Source organism: Coregonus clupeaformis, chromosome 34, assembly GCF_020615455.1.
Source record: "Coregonus clupeaformis isolate EN_2021a chromosome 34, ASM2061545v1, whole genome shotgun sequence".
NCBI classification, from domain to species: domain Eukaryota; kingdom Metazoa; phylum Chordata; class Actinopteri; order Salmoniformes; family Salmonidae; genus Coregonus; species Coregonus clupeaformis.
The window spans coordinates 44,463,109-44,485,874 of NC_059225.1; the positions used below are offsets into that span (position 1 = coordinate 44,463,109).

The 22,766-nt window shown below is 41.9% G+C and overlaps 1 protein-coding gene across 2 annotated transcripts in view; it reads left to right on the plus strand.

The window, feature by feature from the left end:
- Positions 1 to 22,766, plus strand: part of LOC121550091 (guanine nucleotide exchange factor VAV3) — a 144,652-nt gene that overhangs the window by 81,587 nt on the left and 40,299 nt on the right. For both annotated transcript variants that reach the window (XM_041862223.2, XM_041862224.2), the window contains exons 7-15: positions 1,234 to 1,302; positions 1,605 to 1,708; positions 3,366 to 3,465; positions 3,692 to 3,787; positions 7,508 to 7,576; positions 17,249 to 17,335; positions 17,449 to 17,534; positions 17,949 to 18,081; positions 19,901 to 20,010. In XM_041862223.2, the coding sequence (XP_041718157.1) occupies positions 1,234 to 1,302; positions 1,605 to 1,708; positions 3,366 to 3,465; positions 3,692 to 3,787; positions 7,508 to 7,576; positions 17,249 to 17,335; positions 17,449 to 17,534; positions 17,949 to 18,081; positions 19,901 to 20,010 (854 nt within the window). The remainder of the gene's footprint in view (positions 1 to 1,233; positions 1,303 to 1,604; positions 1,709 to 3,365; positions 3,466 to 3,691; positions 3,788 to 7,507; positions 7,577 to 17,248; positions 17,336 to 17,448; positions 17,535 to 17,948; positions 18,082 to 19,900; positions 20,011 to 22,766) is intronic.

Below are 22,766 nucleotides of genomic sequence, written 5' to 3' on the forward strand. Positions count from 1 at the left end.
AGTCAGGGCTGTGTGACGGCCACTCCAATACCTTGACTTTGTTGTCCTTAAGCCATTTTGCCACAACTTTGGAAGTATGCTTGGGGTCATTGTCCATTTGGAAGACCCATTTGCGACCAAGCTTTAACTTCCTAACTGATGTCTTGAGATGTTGCTTCAATATATCCACATAATTTTCCTTCTTCATGATGCTATCTATTTTGTGCACCAGTCCCTCCTGCAGCAAAGCACCCCCACAGCATGATGCTGCCACCCCCGTGCTTCACGGTTGGGATGGTGTTCTTCGGCTTGCAAGTACCACCTTTTTCCTCCAAACATAACGATGGTCATTATGGCCAAACAGTTCTATTTTTGTTTCATCAGACCAGAGGACATTTCTCAAAAAGTACGATCTTCGTGCCCATGTGCAGTTGCAAACCGTAGTCTGGCTTTTTTATGGCGGTTTTGGAGCAGTGGCTCCAGCGGTCCTTGCTGAGTGGCTTTTCAGGTTATGTCGATATAGGACTCGTTTTACTGTGGATATAGATACTTTTGTACCTGTTTCCTCCAGCATCTTCACAAGGTCCTTTGCAGTTGTTCTGGGATTGATTTGCACTTTTCGCACCAAGGTACGTTCATCTCTAGGAGACAGAACGCGTCTCCTTCCTGAGCGGTATGACGGCTGCGTGGTCCCATGGTGTTTATACTTGCATACTATTGCTTGTACAGATGAACGTGGTACCTTCAGGCATTTGGAAATTGCTCCCAAGGATGAACCAGACTGAAATAATCTGTCTGTAAACAATTGTTGGAAAAATTACTTGTGTCATGCACAAAGTAGATGTCCTAACCGACTTGCAAAAACTATAGTTTGTTAACAAGAAATTTGTGGAGTGGTTGAAAAACGAGTTTTAATGACTCCAACCTAAGTGTATGTAAACTTCAGACTTCAACTGTACCTCCCCTACCCTTCTGGTGCTAAAACCAAATACCTTCCCCTTCATACTGTATTCTCACAATCCTCTTCATTCATTAACCATTCCGTTCATGACGTTATGCAAACAGTGCCTTATGTAGGCAGACACTATTTAAGATTAAGATTGTTCTGATAAATCACTTGTGTTGTGCTATATGTAATTATTTTGCTGACCCAAATAGTTCTCGTAAACATGCAGTAACTGCTTGCCTAGCTTTCCTGTTTTAGTGGAACCAACCCACTCACTGTTTTTCTAACGCTCTGTTTTTCCCATCCAGTATTTTATGGCACCTCTTACGGCGTTCCTGTCCTCAGAGGAGATGAAGAAAGTGTTTGTCAACATTCCGGTAACTTACAGGACAGAAACCCCAACCATGTAGATGGTAGAGATGGTACAGATAGAGATAGAGATTGTAGAGAGACGTTAAGTAAAACATGTACAGTGACATTTTAGTCATTTAGCAGATATTCTTATTCCAGATTGACTTACAGTCAGTGCATTTAACTAGCTACATTTAGTAGTAAATAAAACAACACATATCACAGTTATTGCAAGTAGACCCTTCTCCAAAATATCAGCTATAACCTGTTGTCCCAAGCCCTATGGGTCTTCAGTGTGTGCTTGTCATGGACTGTTGTTGTGTTTCAGGACCTGGTTAAAGTTCACAAGAGTCTCATGGTGGAGATCCAAGACTCTGTCTGCCATAAAAGTGCTCAGAACCTCTACCAGATCTTCATCAACTACAAAGAGAGGTACAATTCCACAGAACTATCCCACTGGGCACAGACGTCAGTTCAATGTCTATTTTTGATTTACATTTGGTTGAGTTGTAAACTAATGTGAATTAAACTTGAAATCAACAAACAAAATCACAGTGTCATTGGATTTAGGAAAAAAGTTACATGAAAAAAAGACGAAATTCCCAGTTTTCCACGTTGACTCAATGTCATTACATGGATTTTGATGTTGTTGAAATGACGTGAAAACAGCGTTGATTGAACCAGCCTTGGTTTTCTGTCTCCTTCTCTCAATCTCTTGACCTTTCAATCTTTCGATCTTTTGATCTCTCGTTCCTCGTTCCTGGTTCTCGCTTTCTCTCTCTCTCTCTCTCTCTCTCTCTCTCTCTCTCTCTCTCTCTCTCTCTCTCTCTCTCTCTCTCTCTCTCTCTCTCTCTCTCTCTCTCTCTCTCTCTCTCTCTCTCTCTCTCTCTCTCTCTCTCTCTCTCTCTCTCTCCCTCTCTCTCTCTCAATTCAATTCAATTCAATTCAAAGGGCTTTAATGGCATGGAAAACACATGTTTACATTGCCAAAGCAAATGGATTAGACAATAAACAAAATGGAAATTAACAAGGGAAACATTAGTAAACATTACACTCACAAACATTTTGAAAGAATATAGACGTTTCAAATGTTATATTATTGGCTATGTACAGTGGTGTAACAATGTGCAAGTAATTGAAGTATGAAAGGGAAAATAAATAAACAGATAAATATAGGTTGTATTTACAATGTTGTTTGTGCTCCACTGGTTGCCCTTTTCTCATGGCAACGGGCCACAAATCTTGCTGCTGTGACTGCACACTGCGTAATTTCACCTAACAGATATGGGAGTTTATCAATGTTTGATTTGTTTTCAAATTCTGTGTGGGTCTGTGTGATCTGTGGAAAATATGTGTCTCTAATGTGGTCATACATTTGGCAGGAGGTTAGGAAATACAGCTCAGTTTCCACCTCATTTTGTGGGCAGTGTGCACATAGCCTGTCATCTCTCGAGAGCCAGGTCTGCCTATGGCGGCCTCTCTGTACATAGTCAAGGATTTTCTTAATTTAGGGTCAGTCACAGTGGTCAGGTATTCTGCCACTGTGTACCCTCTGTTTAGGGCCAGATAGCATTCCAATTTGCTCTGTTTTTTGGTTGTGTCAAATAGTTATCTTTTTGCTTTCTCATAATTTGGTTGGGTCTAAATGTGTTTCTGTCCTGGGGCTCTGTAGGGTCTGTTTGTGTTTGTGAACAGAGCCCCAGAACCAGCTGGCTGAGGGGACTCTTCTCTAGGTTAATCTCTCTGTAGGTGAGGGCTTTGTGGTGGAATGTGTGGTGGTTGTAGAATTTAACAGCTATTTTCTGCAGTAGGTATAGTCCTAATTCGTTCACAGCCTTGTTTAAGTTACCTGTGGTGTTGATGTTTAGGCTGAGGTAGGTGTAATTCTTTTTGTGCTTTAGGACAACAGTGTCTAGATAGAATTTGTATTTGTTGTCTTGGCTACTGGACCTTTTTTGGAAAACTGTTCTTTTTGTCTTACAGAGATTCACTGTCAGGGCCCAAGTCAGGGCCCAAGCCCAAGTCTCTCTCTCTCTCAATTTCTTTCACCTCAACAATACTGACTTTAATATACTGATATCTGTTCCAGATTGCTAATATATGGGACATACTGTAGCCATGTAGAAACGGCCATCGTTGCTCTGGATGACATCTGCAAACACAGAGAGGACATCCGAATGAAGCTGGAGGTAAAGTCTGCCATATGTGCATTATCAGTCTAAATCAGTGGTCAGATACCGCCATCTAGTGTTTGCCATAGGCATTACAGATCATGGCACACCAACTGCAATGTTTTTTTGTTTTTTTTCTCCACATAATAAGTACTTTTTTCTACTCTAAATTAATATGTTTTGTGTTATATTGTAGTGACAGTTCAAATACCATGCAGTATAATTTATTGATTGTGTTTGCCAGGAATGTGCGAAGAGAGCCAACTATGGGAAGTTTACACTGAGGGATCTGCTAGTGGTCCCTATGCAGCGGGTACTGAAGTATCATCTTCTTCTACAGGTAAGATATCTATCTTCAGAGAGCTGAGAGTGACTTCTATTCAACTGTTACCTCAGTACCAGGAATAAAGCTGCACTACTGACTATCACCAGTGGAGGCACACTTATCCATATTTTACTCATACACTAGCTTTGGACACCTCTGTGGATATACGTGTGCCCTAAAAAGTTGTGTGCCTTTTAAACGTAAAAAAAAAGACTGAGCTGAGCAATGAGATAGTCAGACAGCAAAAATAGAAGGAAGGAAAAAGAATAAGCAAGAGAGTGCAATAGAAAGATAGAGAGATAGATAGATAGAGAGAGCAAGATATAGAGAGATAGAGAGATAGAGAGATAGAGAGAGCAAGAGATAGAGAGATAGAGAGATAGAGAGATAGAGAGAGCAAGAGATAGAGAGATAGAGAGATAGAGAGAGCAAGAGAGAGAGATAGAGAGATAGAGAGAGCAAGAGATAGAGAGATAGAGAGATAGAGAGATAGAGAGATAGAGAGAGCAAGAGATGGAGACCAACCGGCAGAGAAAGATAATCATTCATAGTGTGTGTGAATAGCCTGATAAGGCATTACTGCAGTCAGTCAGTCTGGTCCTGACTCCTGCAGCTCTAACGTTAGTCCTAGGCCACCACTGTAAGGGCGGACAGGTTAGCAGTCAGGGGCTAGGTGGAAAGGTGTGTGTGGGTGTGTACGCTCCTAGGGGGTTGACATGTGTGACTGGCGGTCAGCTCTGAGCCGTCTTCTCTTTCTCTCCCTCCCTCCCTGTCGGTGCGTTCCATTCCACTCCATAGGACATGAGGCACTGTTGCGTAAGAGAGCCAGTCAGAGCTGTCTGTCTGTCAGGGCTGTGTCTGTGTGTGTGTCTGTTTGTCTGTTTGTCTCGGGCTAGGAGGGCTGCATGGGGACCCTGGGGACCTGGCCTGGCGTGTGCCGACCCCCGATCCACTCCAATGGAGGGAGCACGCTCCCGGGGTAGGGGGGAGGGAGGGAGGAGGAAGGGAGTGAGAGAGGGAAGTGAGGGAGGGAGGTGAGGGAGATGGGGGAGGAAAGAGTGGAGGTGAGTGCTTAGATCAGGGAGGAGAGGTAAGGAGGATGGAGGGCAGGCAGATCATTCTCTCGTTCTCTACCTCCATTTCTCTCTGTTCCCTCTATCATTATTTCATACTGGCTCCCACCAGTCCCCAACTCACTAGAACCAGAATCCATCAATATGCCTGTACTATATGCAGTCCTCCTCTCTCTCTCTCTCTCTCTCTCTCTCTCTCTCTCTCTCTCTCTCTCTCTCTCTCTCGCTGTGGTCTCACTGTGTAGGTGTGTTAGAGAATGAAAAATAGGGTCCTGTCGCATTGCTTGTGATAACAATTCCCAGGTTCAGCTTGAGTGACACCTGGGATTTGAGGAGTGCTAGACAGACACATATGGCCCAGCGGGAGGGGACTGGGTTAAGGGCTTGAAAGTAAGCATTTACATTTTATATTTACATTTTAGTCATTTAGCAGACTCTCTTATCCAGAGCAACTTACAGTTAGTGAGTGCATATATTTCACTGTAAGGTCTACCTACACCTGTTGTATTCGGCGCATTTGACAAATACAATTTGATTTGAGCGCACACAGAAATGTATTTTATTTTATTACTGGGTTCTTTCGTGGTATCCCACATTTTTATTTCATATCTAGGATTATGATGTTTGTTGGGATTTCATTTCTAGGTGTGTGTGTACAGTGGGGAAAAAAAGTATTTAGTCAGCCACCAATTGTGCAAGTTCTCCCACTTAAAAAGATGAGAGAGGCCTGTAATTTTCATCATAGGTACACATCAACTATGACAGACAAAATTAGATTTTTTTTTCCAGAAAATCACATTGTAGGATTTTTTATGAATTTATTTGCAAATTATGGTGGAAAATAAGTATTTGGTCAATAACAAAAGTTTTTCAATACTTTGTTATATACCCTTTGTTGGCAATGACACAGGTCAAACGTTTTCTGTAAGTCTTCACAAGGTTTTCACACACTGTTGCTGGTATTTTGGCCATTTCCTCCATGCAGATCTCCTCTAGAGCAGTGATGTTTTGGGGCTGTCGCTGGGCAACACGGACTTTCAACTCCCTCCAAAGATTTTCTATGGGGTTGAGATCTGGAGACTGGCTAGGCCACTCCAGGACCTTGAAATGCTTCTTACGAAGCCACTCCTTTGTTGCCCGGGCGGTGTGTTTGGGATCATTGTCATGCTGAAAGACCCAGCCACGTTTCATCTTCAATGCCCTTGCTGATGGAAGGAGGTTTTCACTCAAAATCTCACGATACATGGCCCCATTCATTCTTTCCTTTACACGGATCAGTCGTCCTGGTCCCTTTGCAGAAAAACAGCCCCAAAGCATGATGTTTCCACCCCCATGCTTCACAGTAGGTATGGTGTTCTTTGGATGCAACTCAGCATTCTTTGTCCTCCAAACACGACCGAGTTGAGTTTTTACCAAAAAGTTATATTTTGGTTTCATCTGACCATATGACATTCTCCCAATCCTCTTCTGGATCATCCAAATGCACTCTAGCAAACTTCAGATGGGCCTGGACATGTACTGGCTTAAGCAGGGGGACACGTCTGGCACTGCAGGATTTGAGTCCCTGGCGGCGTAGTGTGTTACTGATGGTAGGCTTTGTTACTTTGGTCCCAGCTCTCTGCAGGTCATTCACTAGGTCCCCCCCGTGTGGTTCTGGGATTTTTTGCTCACCGTTCTTGTGATCATTTTGACCCCACGGGGTGAGATCTTGCGTGGAGCCCCAGATCGAGGGAGATTATCAGTGGTCTTGTATGTCTTCCATTTCCTAATAATTGCTCCCACAGTTGATTTCTTCAAACCAAGCTGCTTACCTATTGCAGATTCAGTCTTCCCAGCCTGGTGCAGGTCTACAATTTTGTTTCTGGTGTCCTTTGACAGCTCTTTGGTCTTGGCCATAGTGGAGTTTGGAGTGTGACTGTTTGAGGTTGTGGACAGGTGTCTTTTATACTGATAACTAGTTCAAACAGGTGCCATTAATACAGGTAACGAGTGGAGGACAGAGGAGCCTCTTAAAGAAGAAGTTACAGGTCTGTGAGAGCCAGAAATCCTGCTTGTTTGTAGGTGACCAAATACTTATTTTCCACCATAATTTGCAAGTAAATTCATAAAAAATCCTACAATGTGATTTTTTGGATTTTTTTCTTCTCAATTTGTCTGTCATAGTTGACGTGTACCTATGATGAAAATTACAGGCCTCTCTCATCTTTTTAAGTGGGAGAACTTGCACAATTGGTGGCTGACTAAATACTTTTTTTCCCCACTGTATGTATATGTGTGTGTGTCTTTGAATAGAAGTGTGTGTGTATGTGTGTGATTGTGCACAGCAACAGTGAATTGTCTGTGTGTGTGACATGAAAATAGTAATCAACGATCGCTTTGTTTGTTTGTCCTTGTTTGTTTTTCTAACCCTGAAGTCACAGTACAAATGAAACAACATCACTTGATAAACGCAGCTAATTTCTAACGTGGTAGAACCTTGGTTAACACTGTTTGTCTATAATGTTGAGCTGTAGTTGAAGTGTCAGGCAGAGCGAGTTAGCCTAATGGCTACCTGCCATCTCTGTTTTTCCTACTTCTCTCAGGGCTCTATGTGGCTAATTAGCTAGCTCGTGAAAACAGAGAGAATAAAATAGAACTGTGTTTTGTTTTGATCCAATTACAGGAATTAGTGAAACACACTCACGACGTGGCTGACAAGAGCAATTTGCGGATGGCGCTGGATGCCATGAAGGTAAGTGTTATACGACGCCCTCGCATCACATCAGGAGTGAAAGAGTAATTGGGGTGTCAGGTCTGTGTCTGATCTTATGACTCTTTTTACCTGGACCACACACACACAGACACACATGCACACACACACTCACATGTACGTAGTTAGGCACATGTGTTGCAGGCATACACATGCACAGTGTATGGCACTGTGCATTAGGGACTCAAAATGTCTCTATTTGCTGGATAGGTATGTACTTATTACTGTAGACACTGAGTGTACAAAACATTAGAAACACCTGACCTTTCCATGATATACAGTGAGGGAAAAAAGTATTTGATCCCCTGCTGATTTTGTACGTTTGCCCACTGACAGAGAAATGATCAGTCTATAATTTTAATGGTAGGTTTATTTGAACAGTGAGAGACAGAATAACAACAAAAAAATCCAGAAAAACACATGTCAAAAATGTTATAAATTGATTTGCATTTTAATGAGGGAAAGAAGTATTTGACCCCTCTGCAAAACATGACTTAGTACTTGGTGGCAAAACCCTTGTTGGCAATCACAGAGGTCAGACGTTTCTTGTAGTTGGCCACCAGGTTTGCACACATCTCAGGAGGGATTTTGTCCCACTCCTCTTTGCAGATCTTCTCCAAGTCATTAAGGTTTCGAGGCTGACGTTTGGCAACTCGAACCTTCAGCTCTCTCCACAGATTTTCTATGGGATTAAGGTCTGGAGACTGGCTAGGCCACTCCAGGACCTTTATGTGCTTCTTCTTGAGCCACTCCTTTGTTGCCTTGGCCGTGTGTTTTGGGTCATTGTCATGCTGGAATATCCATCCACGACCCATTTTCAATGCCCTGGCTGAGGGAAGGAGGTTCTCACCCAAGATTTGACGGTACATGGCCCCGTCCATCGTTCCTTTGATGCGGTGAAGTTGTCCTGTCCCCTTAGCAGAAAAACACCCCCAAAGCATAATGTTTCCACCTCCATGTTTGACGGTGGGGATGGTGTTCTTTGGGTCATAGGCAGCATTCCTCCTCCTCCAAACACGGCGAGTTGAGTTGATGCCAAAGAGCTCCATTTTGGTCTCATCTGACCACAACACTTTCACCCAGTTCTCCTCTGAATCATTCAGATGTTCATTGGCAAACTTCAGACGACCCTGTATATGTGCTTTCTTGAGCAGGGGGACCTTGCGGGCGCTGCAGGATTTCAGTCCTTCACGGCGTAGTGTGTTACCAATTGTGACTATGGTCCGAGCTGCCTTGAGATCATTGACAAGATCCTCCCGTGTAGTTCTGGGCTGATTCCGTTCTCATGATCATTGCAACTCCACGAGGTGAGATCTTGCATGGAGCCCCAGGCCGAGGGAGATTGACAGTTATTTTGTGTTTCTTCCATTTGCGAATAATCGCACCAACTGTTGTCACCTTCTCACCAAGCTGCTTGGCGATGGTCTTGTAGCCCATTCCAGCCTTGTGTAGGTCTACAATCTTGTCCCTGACATCCTTGGAGAGCTCCTTGGTCTTGGCCATGGTGGAGAGTTTGGAATCTGATTGATTGATTGCTTCTGTGGACAGGTGTCTTTTATACAGGTAACAAGCTGAGATTAGGAGCACTCCCTTTAAGAGTGTGCTCCTAATCTCAAATCAAATCAAATGTTATTGGCCACATGCGCCGAATACAACAGGTGCAGACATTACAGTGAAATGCTTACTTACAGCCCTTAACCAACAGTGCATTTATTTTTAATAAAAAAGTAAAATAAAACAACAACAAAAAAGTGTTGAGAAAAAAAGAGCAGAAGTAAAATAAAATAACAGTAGGGAGGCTATATATACAGGGGGGTACCGGTGCAGAGTCAATGTGCGGGGGCACCAGCTAGTTGAGGTAGTTGAAGTAATATGTACATGTGGGTAGAGTTAAAGTGACTATGCATAAATAATTAACAGAGTAGCAGCAGCGTAAAAAGATGGGGTGGGGTGGCAGTGCAAATAGTCCGGGTAGCCATGATTAGCTGTTCAGGAGTCTTATGGCTTGGGGGTAGAAGCTGTTGAGAAGTCTTTTGGACCTAGACTATTCTATCTCAGCTCGTTACCTGTATAAAAGACACCTGGGAGCCAGAAATCTTTCTGATTGAGAGGGGGTCAAATACTTATTTCCCTCATTAAAATGCAAATCAATTTATAACATTTTTGACATGCGTTTTTCTGGATTATTTTGTTGTTATTCTGTCTCTCAATGTTCAAATAAACCTACCATTAAAATGATAGACTGATCATTTCTTTGTCAGTGGGCAAACATACAAAATCAGCAGGGGATCAAATACTTTTTTCCCTCACTGTAGACTGACCAGGGGAATCCAGGTGAAAGCTATGATCCCTTATTGATGTCACTTGTTAAATCCACTTAAATCAGTGTAGATGAAGGGGAGGAGACAAATCAAAGAAGGATTTTTAAGCCTTGAGACAATTGAGACATGGATTGTTTACCAGACGTTCTACCTTGTCATGCTGCTGCTACAGTTTCAACTGTTCTCTCTGCGTGCTTCTACGTCTGCATTGCTTGCTCTTTGGGGTTTTAGGCTGGATTTCTGTATAAGCACTTTGTGACATATGCTATGTAAAAAGGGCTTTATAAATACATTTGATTGATTGATTGATTGATGGATTGTGTAGGGTTTCCGCTCTCCGTAGCCGATGTAGCCGATGTGAGTAAAACTTTTAAGCAGGTCAACATTCACAAGGCCGCAGGGCCAGACGGATTACCAGGACATGTACTCCGAGCATGTGCTGACCAACTGGCAAGTGTCTTCACCGACATTTTCAACATGTCCCTGACTGAGTCTGTAATACCAACATGTTTCAAGAAGACCACCATAGTCCCTGTGCCCAAGGACACTAAAATAACCTGCCTAAATGACTACCGACCCATAGCACTGACGTCTGTTGCCATGAAGTGCTTTAAAAGGCTGGTCATGGCTCACATCAACACCATTATCCCAGAAACCCTAGACCAATCTCTATTGCACTCCACACTGCCCTTTCCCACCTGGACAAAGGTACACCTACGTGAGAATGCTATTCATTGACTACAGCTCAGCGTTCAACACCATAGTGCTTCAAAGCTCATCACTAAGATAAGGATCCTGGGACTAAACACCTCCCTCTGCAACTGGATCTTGGACTTCCTGACGGGCCGCCCCCAGGTGGTAAGGGTAGGTAACAACACATCTGCCACGCTGATCCTCAACACGGAGGCCCCTCAGGGGTGCGTGCTCAGTCCCCTCCTGTACTCCCTGTTCACCCATGACTGCATGGCCAGGCACGACTCCAACACCATCATTAAGTTTGCAGATGACACAACAGTGGTAGGCCTGATCACCGACAACGATGAGACAGCCTATAGGGAGGAGGTCAGAGACCTGGCCATGTGGTGCCAGGATAACAACCTCTCCCTCAACGTGACAAAGACAAAGGAGATGGTTGTGGACTACAGGAAAAAAAGAGGACTGAGCACGCCCCCATTCTCATCGACTGGGCTGTAGTGGAACAGGTTGAGAGCTTCAAGTTCCTTGGTGTCCACATCACCAACGAACTATCATGGTCCAAACACACCAAGACAGTCGTGAAGAGGGCACGACAAAGCCTATTCCCCCTCAGGAGACTGAAAAGATTTTGCATGCGTCCCCAGATCCTCAAAAAGTTGTACAGCTGCACCATCGAGAGCATCCTGACTGGTTGCATCACCGCCTGATATGGCAACTGCTCGGCTTCCGACCGCAAGGCACTACAGAGGGTCGTGCGTACGGCCCAGTACATCACTGGGGCCAAGCTTCCTGCCATCCAGGACCTCTATACCAGTATATGGATATGTGGTCCTCTGTAGCTCAGCTGGTAGAGCACGGCGCTTGTAACGCCAGGGTAGTGGGTTCTATCCCCGGGACCACCCATACACAATACAAAATGTATGCACACATGACTGTAAGTCGCTTTGGATAAAAGCGTCTGCTAAATGGCATATTATTATTATTAAAACATTTTTCCTCACCCATCTACACACTATACCCCATAATGACAAAGTGAAAATATGTTTGTAGACATTTTTGCAAATTTATTGCAAATTAAATACAAAAATATATCATTTACATAAGTATTCATAACCCTGAGTCAATACATGTTAGAATCATCTTTGGCAGGGATTACAGCTGTGAGTCTTTCTGGGTAAGTCTCTAAGAGCTTTGCACACCTGGATTGTACAATATTTGCACATTATTCTTTAAAAGATTCTTCAAGCTCTTTTTTTCTCAACATTTTTTTGTTGTTGTTGTTGTTTTATTTTACATTTTTATTAAAAAAATAAATGCATTGTTGGTTAAGGGCTGTAAGTAAGCATTTCACGGTAATGTCTACACCTGTTGTATTCGCCGCATGTGGTAAATAAAAATTTATTTGATTTGATTTGATGTATTAATTACTGTATATATTTAGTTATATATTTATTACTGTATATATGTTGTTATGTATTTTTACTGTATTAATTTAGTTGTACATATTTATCTGCTGTCTCCTGACATATTTAGCTCCCTAACTATTTCACTGACAGTAAATAACCTCACAGCATATGACAGTATAACATCACAGCATATGACAGTATATAACTTCACAGCATATGACACTATATAACCTCACAGTATATGACAGTGTGAACCTCACAGCTTATGGCAGTATATGGCAGTATATAACCTCACAACATATGACAGTATATACAGTAACTTCACAGGTTATGACAGTATATAACCTCACAGCATATGGCAGTATATGAGAGTGTACAACCTCACAGCATATGACAGTATATAACCTCAAAGCATATGACAGATAATAACCTCACAGTATATGACAGTACATAACATCACGTCATATGACAGTATATAACTTCACAGCATATGACAGTATATAACTTCACACCATATGACAGTATATAACCAAACAGCATATGACAGTATATAACCTCACAGCATATGACAGTATATAACCTCACAGCATATGACAGTATATAACCTCACAGCATATGACAGTATATAACCTCACAGCATATGACAGTATATAACCTCACAGCATATGACAGTATATAACCTCACAGCCTATGACAGTATATGACCTCACAGCATATTGCAGTATACAACGTCACAGCATATGACAGTATATCATCTCACACCATATGACTACATATAACCTCATAGCATATGACAGTATATAACCTCACAGCATATGACAGTATATAACCTCACAGCATATGACAGTATATAACCTCACAGCATATGACAGTATATAACCTCACAGCATATGACAGTATATAACCTCACAGCATATGACAGTATATAACCTCACAGCCTATGACAGTATATAACCTCACAGCCTATGACAGTATATAACCTCACAGCCTATGACAGTATATAGCCTCACAGCCTAACGCAGTATGCAGTGCCTTCAGTATTCATATCCCTTGACTTATTCCACATTTTGTTGTGTTACAGCCTGAATTCAAAATGGATTTTAAAACATTTTTCCTCACCCATCTACACACTATACCCCATAATGACAAAGTGAAAATATGTTTGTAGACATTTTTGCAAATGTATTGCAAATTAAATACAAAAATATATCATTTACATAAGTATTCATAACCCTGAGTCAATACATGTTAGAATCATCTTTGGCAGGGATTACAGCTGTGAGTCTTTCTGGGTAAGTCTCTAAGAGCTTTGCACACCTGGATTGGACAATATTTGCACATTATTCTTTAAAAGATTCTTCAAGCTCTGTCAAGTTGGTTGTTGATCATTGTTAGACAGCCATTTTGAAGTCTTGACCTAGATTTTCAAGCCAATTTAAGTCAAAACTGTAACTAGGCCACTCAGGAACATTCGATGTCATCTTGGTAAGCAACTCCAGTGTATATTTAGCCTTGTGTTTTAGGTTATTGTCCTGCTGAAAGATGAATTTGTCTCAGAGTGTCTGTTGGAAAGCAGACTGAATCAAGTTTTCCTCTAGCATTTTGCCTGTGCTTAGCTCTATTCCGTTTCTTTTTCTCCTAAAAACACTCCCTAGTCCTTGACGATGACAAGCATACCCAGAACATGATTCAGCCACCACCATGCTTGAAAATATGATGATGTGCTGTGTTGGATTTGCCCCAAACATAACTCTTTGTATTCAGGACATAAAGTGTATTTCTTTGCCATATTCTTTAGCAATTTTACTTTAGTGCCTTATTGCAAACAGGATCCATGTTTTGGAATATTCTTTATTCTGTACAGGCTTCCTTGTTTTCACTCTGTCATTTAGGTTACTATTGTGGAGTAACTACAATGTTGTTGATCCATCCTCAGTTTTCTCCTATCACAACCATTGAACTCTGTAACTGTTTTATAGTCACCAGTGTAAATGGTGAAATCCCTGAGCGGTTTCCTTCCTCTCCAGGAACTGTGTTAGGAAGGACGCCTATATCTTTGTAGTGACTGGGTGTATTGATATGTTATTAATAGCTTCACCATGCTCAAAGGGTCTCGTGTGGCTCAGTTGGTATATAATGGCGCTTGCAACGCCAGGGTTGTGGGATTGATTCCCACGCGGGACCAGTACAAAAAAGTATGAAAATGTATGCACTCACTACTGTAAGTCGCTCTGCATAAGACCATCTGCTAAATGACTAAAATGTAAATATTCAATGTATGCTTTTTTATTTTTATCCATCTACCAATAGGTGAACTTCTTTGCGAGGCATTGGAAAACCTCCCTGGTGTTTGTGGTTGAATCTGTGTTTGAAATTCACTGCTTCACTAAGGGAACTTACAGACAATTGTATGTGTGGGGTACCGAGATGAGGTAGTCATTAAAACATTTTTTTAAACACTTTTATTGCACACATAGTGTGTCCATGCAACTTATTATGTGACTTGTTAACCTCTACGGCAGGACTGCCCAACCCTGTTCCTGGAGAGCTACCGTCCTGTAGGTTTTTGCTCCAACCCTAATCTAGCACACCTGATTCTAATAATTAGCAGATTGATAAGATGAATAAGGTTAGTAACACCTGGGGTTGGAGCGAAAACCTACAGGAGGGTAGCTCTACAGGAACAGAGTTGGGCAATCCTGTTTTAAGGGATCGGTGTCCCGTATACAGGACGGTTGAGCTAACGTGCGCTAATGTGATTAGCATGACTGTTGTAAGTAACAGCAAACCTTCCAGGACATAGACATGTCTTATATGGGCAGAAAGCTTAAATTATTGTTAATCGAACTGCACTGTCCAATTTACAGTAGCTATTACAGTGAAAAAATACCATGCTATTGTTTGAGGAGAGTGCACAACAACAAAAAACGTAACACGGCAACTGGTCTGATACATTCACCTCTGAAGGTAAATAGCGTACTTACGTCCAGTAATCTTGCTCTGATTTGTCATCCTAAGGGTCCCAGAGATAAAATGTAGCATAGAGTTTTGTTTGATAAAATCAATTTTAATATTCAAATGTAGGAACTTGCTTCTACAGTTTGAACCCCTGCTGTCTCTGGCTCCACACCCACCACGCCCGGCCATCTAGATGTGTGAAAGTTAGTGTGTAAGCTAATGATCATGTATGACATTCCTGGGAGTGTGTAAACCTACATTTTGGTTTACCATATCATTTTTGTATGTTCTCTATAGTTATGTACTTGAAAATGTATCAATTGACCAATTTGGCACATTTGGGCAGACTTCATACAAAATAGTCTAGTATTGCAATGCTTCACTGGATCAATCTGAAACTTTGCACACACAATGCTATCAAATTGCGCCTAAACTGCAATATTATATTTTGGCCTTTGTCTTGCATTTCAAAGATGATGGAACAAAAAAATCAATAGAAAACGCATGTTTTTTTGTTTGTATTATGTTTTACCAGATCTAATGTGTTATATTCTCCTACATTAGTTTCACATTTCCACAAACTTCAAAGTGTTTCCTTTCAAATGGTATCAAGAAAATGCATATCCTTGCTTCAGGTCCTGAGCTACAGGCAGTTAGAGTTGGGTATGTCATTTTAGGTGAAAATTGAAAAAAAGTGTCTGATCCTTAAGAGGTTTTAAGCAAATATTTACTCCTGAACTTATTTAGGCTTGCCATAACTCAAGACAGTTCAGCTTTTCATTTTTAATTAATTTGTAAAAATTTCTAAAAACATAATTCCACTTTGACATTATGTGGTATTGTGTGTAGGCCAGTGACACAATCTCAATTTAATCAATTTTAAATTCAGGCCGTAACACAACAAAATGTGAAAAAAGTCAAGGGTTGTGAATACTTTTTGAAGGTCCACATAATGGCTCCTACTGAGATCTGCCTTGAGACAAGATTATTGCTCATAATGATGCCTCTATCAACCTGCTTGCTATTTCAGCACCACTTCAGGCCTACAGCATACATACCCTAGGCCTACACACTGATAAAAACACATCACAGCTGCCACCAACACATCACAGAAGGTTGGTGGCACCTTAATTGGGGAGAACGGGCTCGTGGTAATGACTAGAGCAGTATCAGTGGAATGGTATCAAATACATCAAACACATGGTTTCCAGGTCTTTGATGTCATTCCATTTGCTCCGTTACGGACATTATTATGAGCCGTTCTCCGCTCAGCAGCCTCCACTGCAATACATGTATCTCAATGAAATATCTCTGACAAGATTAGGTACAATGTGAATACTATTAAGTTGTTCTCTTTGTGTAAGAGTTTGACAGAGGTTACACAATGTTTGGCTCCCCATCTCTCTTTGAGAAAGATTGCTAGCGCATCATTAGTTTTTTTTATTCAGCTTGACATTGTTTTCTTCTGAAATCTGCACTTAAAAAATCAGTCGTCTCTCTTTAGTCTTGACATACAGGGTGTTGATGATGTGGGTAGGTGAATACAGTTTGACACGTACCAGGAAAGTACTAGAAGCGAGTCACGTCGTGTATGAAAGTGAACATTTACTCTGAGGGCATCTGCAATGATTTCAATTGGCTAAATGATCCACTTGACATTGATTGGGGGAATCAAGCTAATGTGGTTAATGTTCCTGGAGTGTTTCTCTGCATTGCGTCGTGTGGTGCGACAGCAACAAAGTGGTTTTCAGCGCTGATTATCTCAGACCCTATGATAGATGGGATTTTAAACAGTGCTACTTGAACCAGGCTCACTCTGTGTTGAGAGGAAGATTTACACAATGTACTCTTGCATAAACAATTAATCATGCTGCTCAAAAAGAGAGAGAGAGAGAGAGAGAGAGAGAGAGAGAGAGAGAGAGAGAGAGAGAGAGAGAGAGAGAGAGAGAGAGAGAGAGAGAGAGAGAGAGAGAGAGAGAGAGAGAGAGAGAGAGAGAGAGAAAGAGAGAGAGTCCTCTAAAATATGTGGACATTGCGGGAGGTACGATTTTAATCATGAAGTTGTAGATACTTTTGCTCCACACTAATACAGAACTAATGAAGAAACAGGAGTTAGAAAGACTATTAGTTAGGCTACTGTATGGAATAGCATTGGAAAGCAGTCATTTGTTGTGAGCCTGTCTCATATAGTGAATGCCAAAATGCACCCATCTTGAATGTCAAGTCTTAATGTTTGTTGTTTTGTGTTCTCTGTGTTGTGTTGGGTACTGTAGGACCTGGCTCAGTACGTCAATGAAGTGAAGAGAGACAACGAGACTCTGAGAGACATAGCCCAGTATCAGAAATCCATCGAAAACCTTGTAAGTACCTAATCTTGATTAAAAAATAATTGTGAAGTGAGCTGGGTTTTAAGTGTGACCTCTTTCTTTCTTCCCCCCCATCTCTCTATCTCTCTCCCCCCCCCCCCTTTCAGAATCAGTCTCTTAGTATCTATGGGAGACCAAAAGGAGACGGAGAGGTACGCGTTGCCTCAATCGACAAACGTGCCAAACAGGACCGGTGAGATGTCTGTCTGTCTGGTGTGTGTGTGTTTCTGTGTGAGTGCATGTGTGTGTGTTTGTCTGCAACATGGCAAGATAAGATCAAGTCTTTTTTTAGTCCTTGCGTCTGCTGCTTGCTCATAATGCTTTATGGATGTAGTAATAGGTGTTTATTAGCAGCTATTGTAGTATATTCTGCATAACGCAATCAGGCATTAGAAATGCACTTATAATACATTCTGAAGAGGGTATTCATGCTAACCAAATGGTCTTCTTTTTATCTTACCTGACAAAGACTTCTGTGAAGTGGAAACATTTGTGTATTTGGGGGCAGGAATAAAGCACTGGTGAACAGCAATATTCTGTGTGCAGTCCTCTCATTCCCTTATCTTCTTTCTATCTCTCCCTCTGTGTCTTTTCTCTGACACCACAGGCATATCTTCCTGTTCGATGCTGCTGTGATCGTCTGTAAGAGGAGAGGAGACAACTATGAGATGAAGGAAGTGATCGACCTGCACCACTTCAAGATCACCAACAACCCCACGTCAGACAAGGAGAACAGAAAGGTGTGTGTGCGTGCGCGTGTGTGTGTGTGTGTTCATGCGCTCGTGTGTGTGTGTGTATGAAAGAGTGCACAGAAAACAATCATAGTTTTATCATTCTTCAATTATTCACACTTTAATTATTGTTGATTGTTGAGGGATTTCTTAATTTGCTGCAGGCTCAGACAGTACTGTACAGGAGAGGACATGCTAAACTTGTATTTATGAATGTAAGTTTTAGGAAATCTGTCAGTAAAAGCGAATCAGACACATATTGAGATTACCACATTCATTGATGAGCTTAATCAGATATTGTGTTGGTTTGAGGGATAGAACAGCTTGCCTTTTCCCCAGATGGTGTGTTTATTAAACATTGCCTTGTACCTGATGGTACACACACGCTCCACACACACACACACACACACACACACACACGCTCCACACACACACACACACACACACACACACACACACACACACACACACACACACACACACACGCTCACACACACACACACACACACACACACACACACACACACACACACACACACACACACACACACACACACACACACACACACACCCACACACACACACACACACACACATACACACACACATACACACACACAGCAACAAGCACCCAGCAAAGTATAATATCCACTCTTGTGGATGATACATGATACATTGCACAATGGCTTCCCAGGGGATAATAATAATTTAGCTTAAAATAGCTTTCATTTGTTAAGAAATAAAACAATAATCCAGCCAAAGTCTCAGCAGCACGCATCTTTCCTATTACTTGAAAGACAACCCCTTGTCTGTCCTATAGGGCTAGAGACCTACGAAAGCAGATAAGCTGGTCTATAGTGTACCTGTTTTCAAACCCACAAACCCCACCCCCTACACACCCTCTATGATTGGCCAAGAGGCTCTCTTTCTCTTATCTGATTGGCTGGTGGCTTACCCCAACCACTGCAACCTGAAGACATTTACATTTTACATTTTAGTCATTTAGCAGACGCTCTTATCCAGAGCAACTTACAGGAGCAATTAGGGTTAAGTGCCTTGCTCAAGGGCACATCGACAGATTTTTCACCTAGTCGGCTCGGGGATTAGAACCAGCGACCTTTCGGTTACTGGCACTACGCTCTTAACCACTAAGCTACCTGCTTTAAAGGGTCAATCTGGAATTTATACATCCATTTGTACTTGTTTGAATCCCAGATTGCCCCTTTAATGGCTGTTCTCATTGTTTTAATAAGCACAGCTGCCCTGAGCACTGAGCAGTACGGTACATGCAGGCTACAGAGCCCTCATTGTAGGAAAGATAACTCCAGCAGAACACACAATATTACCTCCGAATCTACACTTGTTTATTGTGCTGACATTTGGGTCAGAGTACCTTTTTCAAGACAGTCTTGTCTCTGTGTAATAACAAGGAGAGGTGGTTGTAGCAGGTTGTTATCTGGGACCCTTGAGTAATGGCTAGTCTTTGAAGTGGTTAATCTTTAGTGATTAAGTTCTGCAGTGTCTGGGGCTGCATGGACACTGGGTCACAGGAACTCTCTCTTTCGCTTTCTCTCTCTTTCGCTCTCTTTCTCTCTCTCTCTCTGTCTCTCTCTCTCTCTCTCTCTCTCTCTCTCTCTCTCTCTCTCTCTCTCGCTCTCTCTCTCTCTCTCTCTCTCTCTCTATCTCTCTCTCTCTCTCCCCCTGCATACACCACTCTATCTCTTTCTATGTTGACTCCCCCATTCTACCTTACAATGACCCCCTCATCTAGCTCTCTCTGTTTCTCTCTGTTTCACTCTCTCATCACCCTTTTTGTCTCCTGTTGTAGTGGTCCTATGGATTCTACCTGACACACAACCAGGGGCAGAGTGGCTTCGAGTTCTTCTTCAAAACCAAGGAGCTGAAGAAGAAATGGCTGGAGCAGTTTGGCATGGCCATGTGAGTGTGTGTGTTCTGTCCCATGTCATGCCTCTGCCTCACTCCCCCTGCAGCAGTGTGTGTGTGTTGTGTGTTTGTGTGTGTGTGTGTTTCTGTGAGAGAGACAGATAAAGTTTGTGTGTGTCCTCTATTGTGTGTACTGCCTTAGTGTCACAGTATTGACATGTCACTCTTCCAGTTCTTCAGGTAAGTACAGATCATGATTAATGAGTGTCACAGTCCTGAACTCTCCTGGCACCCTGCTCGGAAACATTAAAGACACCAAAGAATCCCCTCCCCTCACCTGCTCCAAATCACCAGACTGATACAACAACCAGAACTGACAGCCTGGACAAACCTATAACTCTTTCTTACCCAATCACAACTCATTTCAGTGAATGGTGCAATTGTATACTATGCTTGCACGAGAACAGCGCCTCCTTTGCAAATACACTCAAGTGTTCCAACTTTGATAAATTGATAAATATTGTGTACAGTATGTTCTATATTACTTTGCTCAAAAACATAAAACTGTGCCAAATATTGCCAAATATAAAGGGGATGTTTAACTACTTTATCAAATTGCTTGAATAAACACCAATGTGTTAAATTCACTCTGTAATAGTCTGGATATCTAATAATGTCCTGACAGAGAGGCTGATTAGTGACACTGACTCAGAATGGGTTTTATCAAGTAGGCCATTGACTCAACTACATGCACACAATATTGTCCCTATAAGTCCTCTGTGTCATCTCTCTCAGTCTCGTTGGGGACTTCACTCGCACATGTGATCTAACATGCACTTGTCATCATAAATACCACTGAGCCAAACACAAACACATCTGGTCATCTAGTGGAGGACAGGGGCCCTTTTCACACTGTAGTTATTTTAGAGAGGAGTAGTGGAGATCAGAGGATCTGTGATTATTAGATGCTTTGTTGGTGTTGATAACAGCATTTATAACTAGTTTACAGCGTGGGTGGGGGGCAGCTGCTATAGCAAAAAAAGGGGGGGAAATAATTGACCCTTTGCCATGCCCCGCCCCCCTTGGTTACTGTTCCAACCTCGGACAACGTTTTCCCTGGAAGCCCAATTCTCCATTCAACCACATTCGAAATCCCCTCACAATGATCTCAAACTGTGTTTGTAATACACAATGAAATGAAACACAGACTAGCCCTTGCTAATCAGTCAACTCTTGGGTATGTTGTGGTGGACTGTCATTACAATTGCTTCACGGGAACCTGGTAAAATTATGTTTGTGGTGTAGCTAGCCACTGAATGGCTCTGAATTTACTGTCAGCATGCAGTCAAAGCTACTAACCACTTTTGGAGCTAACTAGTGCTCTCAAATCATATCCAGATTTGTGGAACAATCTTCAAAATGTTCTTAAATATTATGTTTTGGTGCCTCTAGGGCAATTCAGAAAGCTGATTGAGGACTTTATTACTGATTAATGTAATTCAGTGCTCATCTGTAGAAGTGACCTTGGTCTCAGTATGACCCCCTGATAAAATAAAGGTTAAAGTAAAGTAAATATTAAAAGAATGAGAAAATAAGTTATTTTAAGTGGCTAGTACCCTGCACACCCTAATTGACAAACAAACAAAACAAAACAAAGGCAAAGTCTTCTCATGCTTTGTTGATTTCAAAAAAGATTTTCTCAATTTGGCATGAGGGTCTGCTATACAAATTGATGGAAAGTGGTGTTGGGGGAAAAACATACGACATTATAAAATCCATATTCACAAACAACAAGTGTGCGGTTAAAATTGGCAAAAAACACACACATTTCTTTCCACAGGGCCATGGGGTGAGACAGGGATGCAGTTTGAGCCCCACACTCTTCAACATATATATCAACGAATTGGCGAGGGCACTGGAACAGTCTGCAGCACCCGGCCTCACCCTACTAGAATCTGAAGTCAAATGTCTAGTGTTTGCTGATGATCTGGTCACCAACCAAGGAGGGCCTACAGCAGCACCTAGATCTTCTGCACAGATTCTGTCAGACCTGGTCCCTGACAGTAAATCTCAGTAAGACAAAAATAATGGTGTTCTAAAAAAGTTCCAGTTGCCAGGACCACAAATACAAATTCCATCTAGACATCGTTGCCCTAGAGCACACAAAAAACTACACATACCTCGGCCTAAACATCAGCGCCACAGGTAACTTCCACAAAGCTGTGAACGATCTGAGAGACAAGGCAAGAAGGGCCTTCTATGCCATCAAAAGGAACATAAAATTTGACATACCAATTAGGATCTGGCTAAAAATATTTGAATCAGTTATAGAACCCATTGCACTTTATGGTTGTGAGGTCTGGGGTCTGCTCACCAACCAATAATTCACAAAATGGGACAAACACCAAATTGAGATTCTGCATGCAGAATTCTGCAAAAATATCCTCTGTGTACAATGAAAAACACCAAATAATCCATGCAGAGCAGAACTATGCCGATACCCGCTAATTATCAAAATCCAGAAAAGAGCTGTTAAATTCTATAACCACTTAAAAGGAAGCGATTCCCAAACCTTCCATAACAAAGCCATCACCTACAGAGAGATGAACTTGGAGAAGAGTCCCCTAAGTAAGCTGGTCCTAGGGCTCTGTTCACAAACACAAACAGACCAGGACAACAACAACAGCGCAATTAGACCCAACCAAATCATGAGAAAACAAAAAGAGAATTACTTGACACATTGGAAAGAAATAACAAAAAAACAGAGCAAACTAGAATGCTATTTGCCCCTAAACAGAGAGTACACAGTG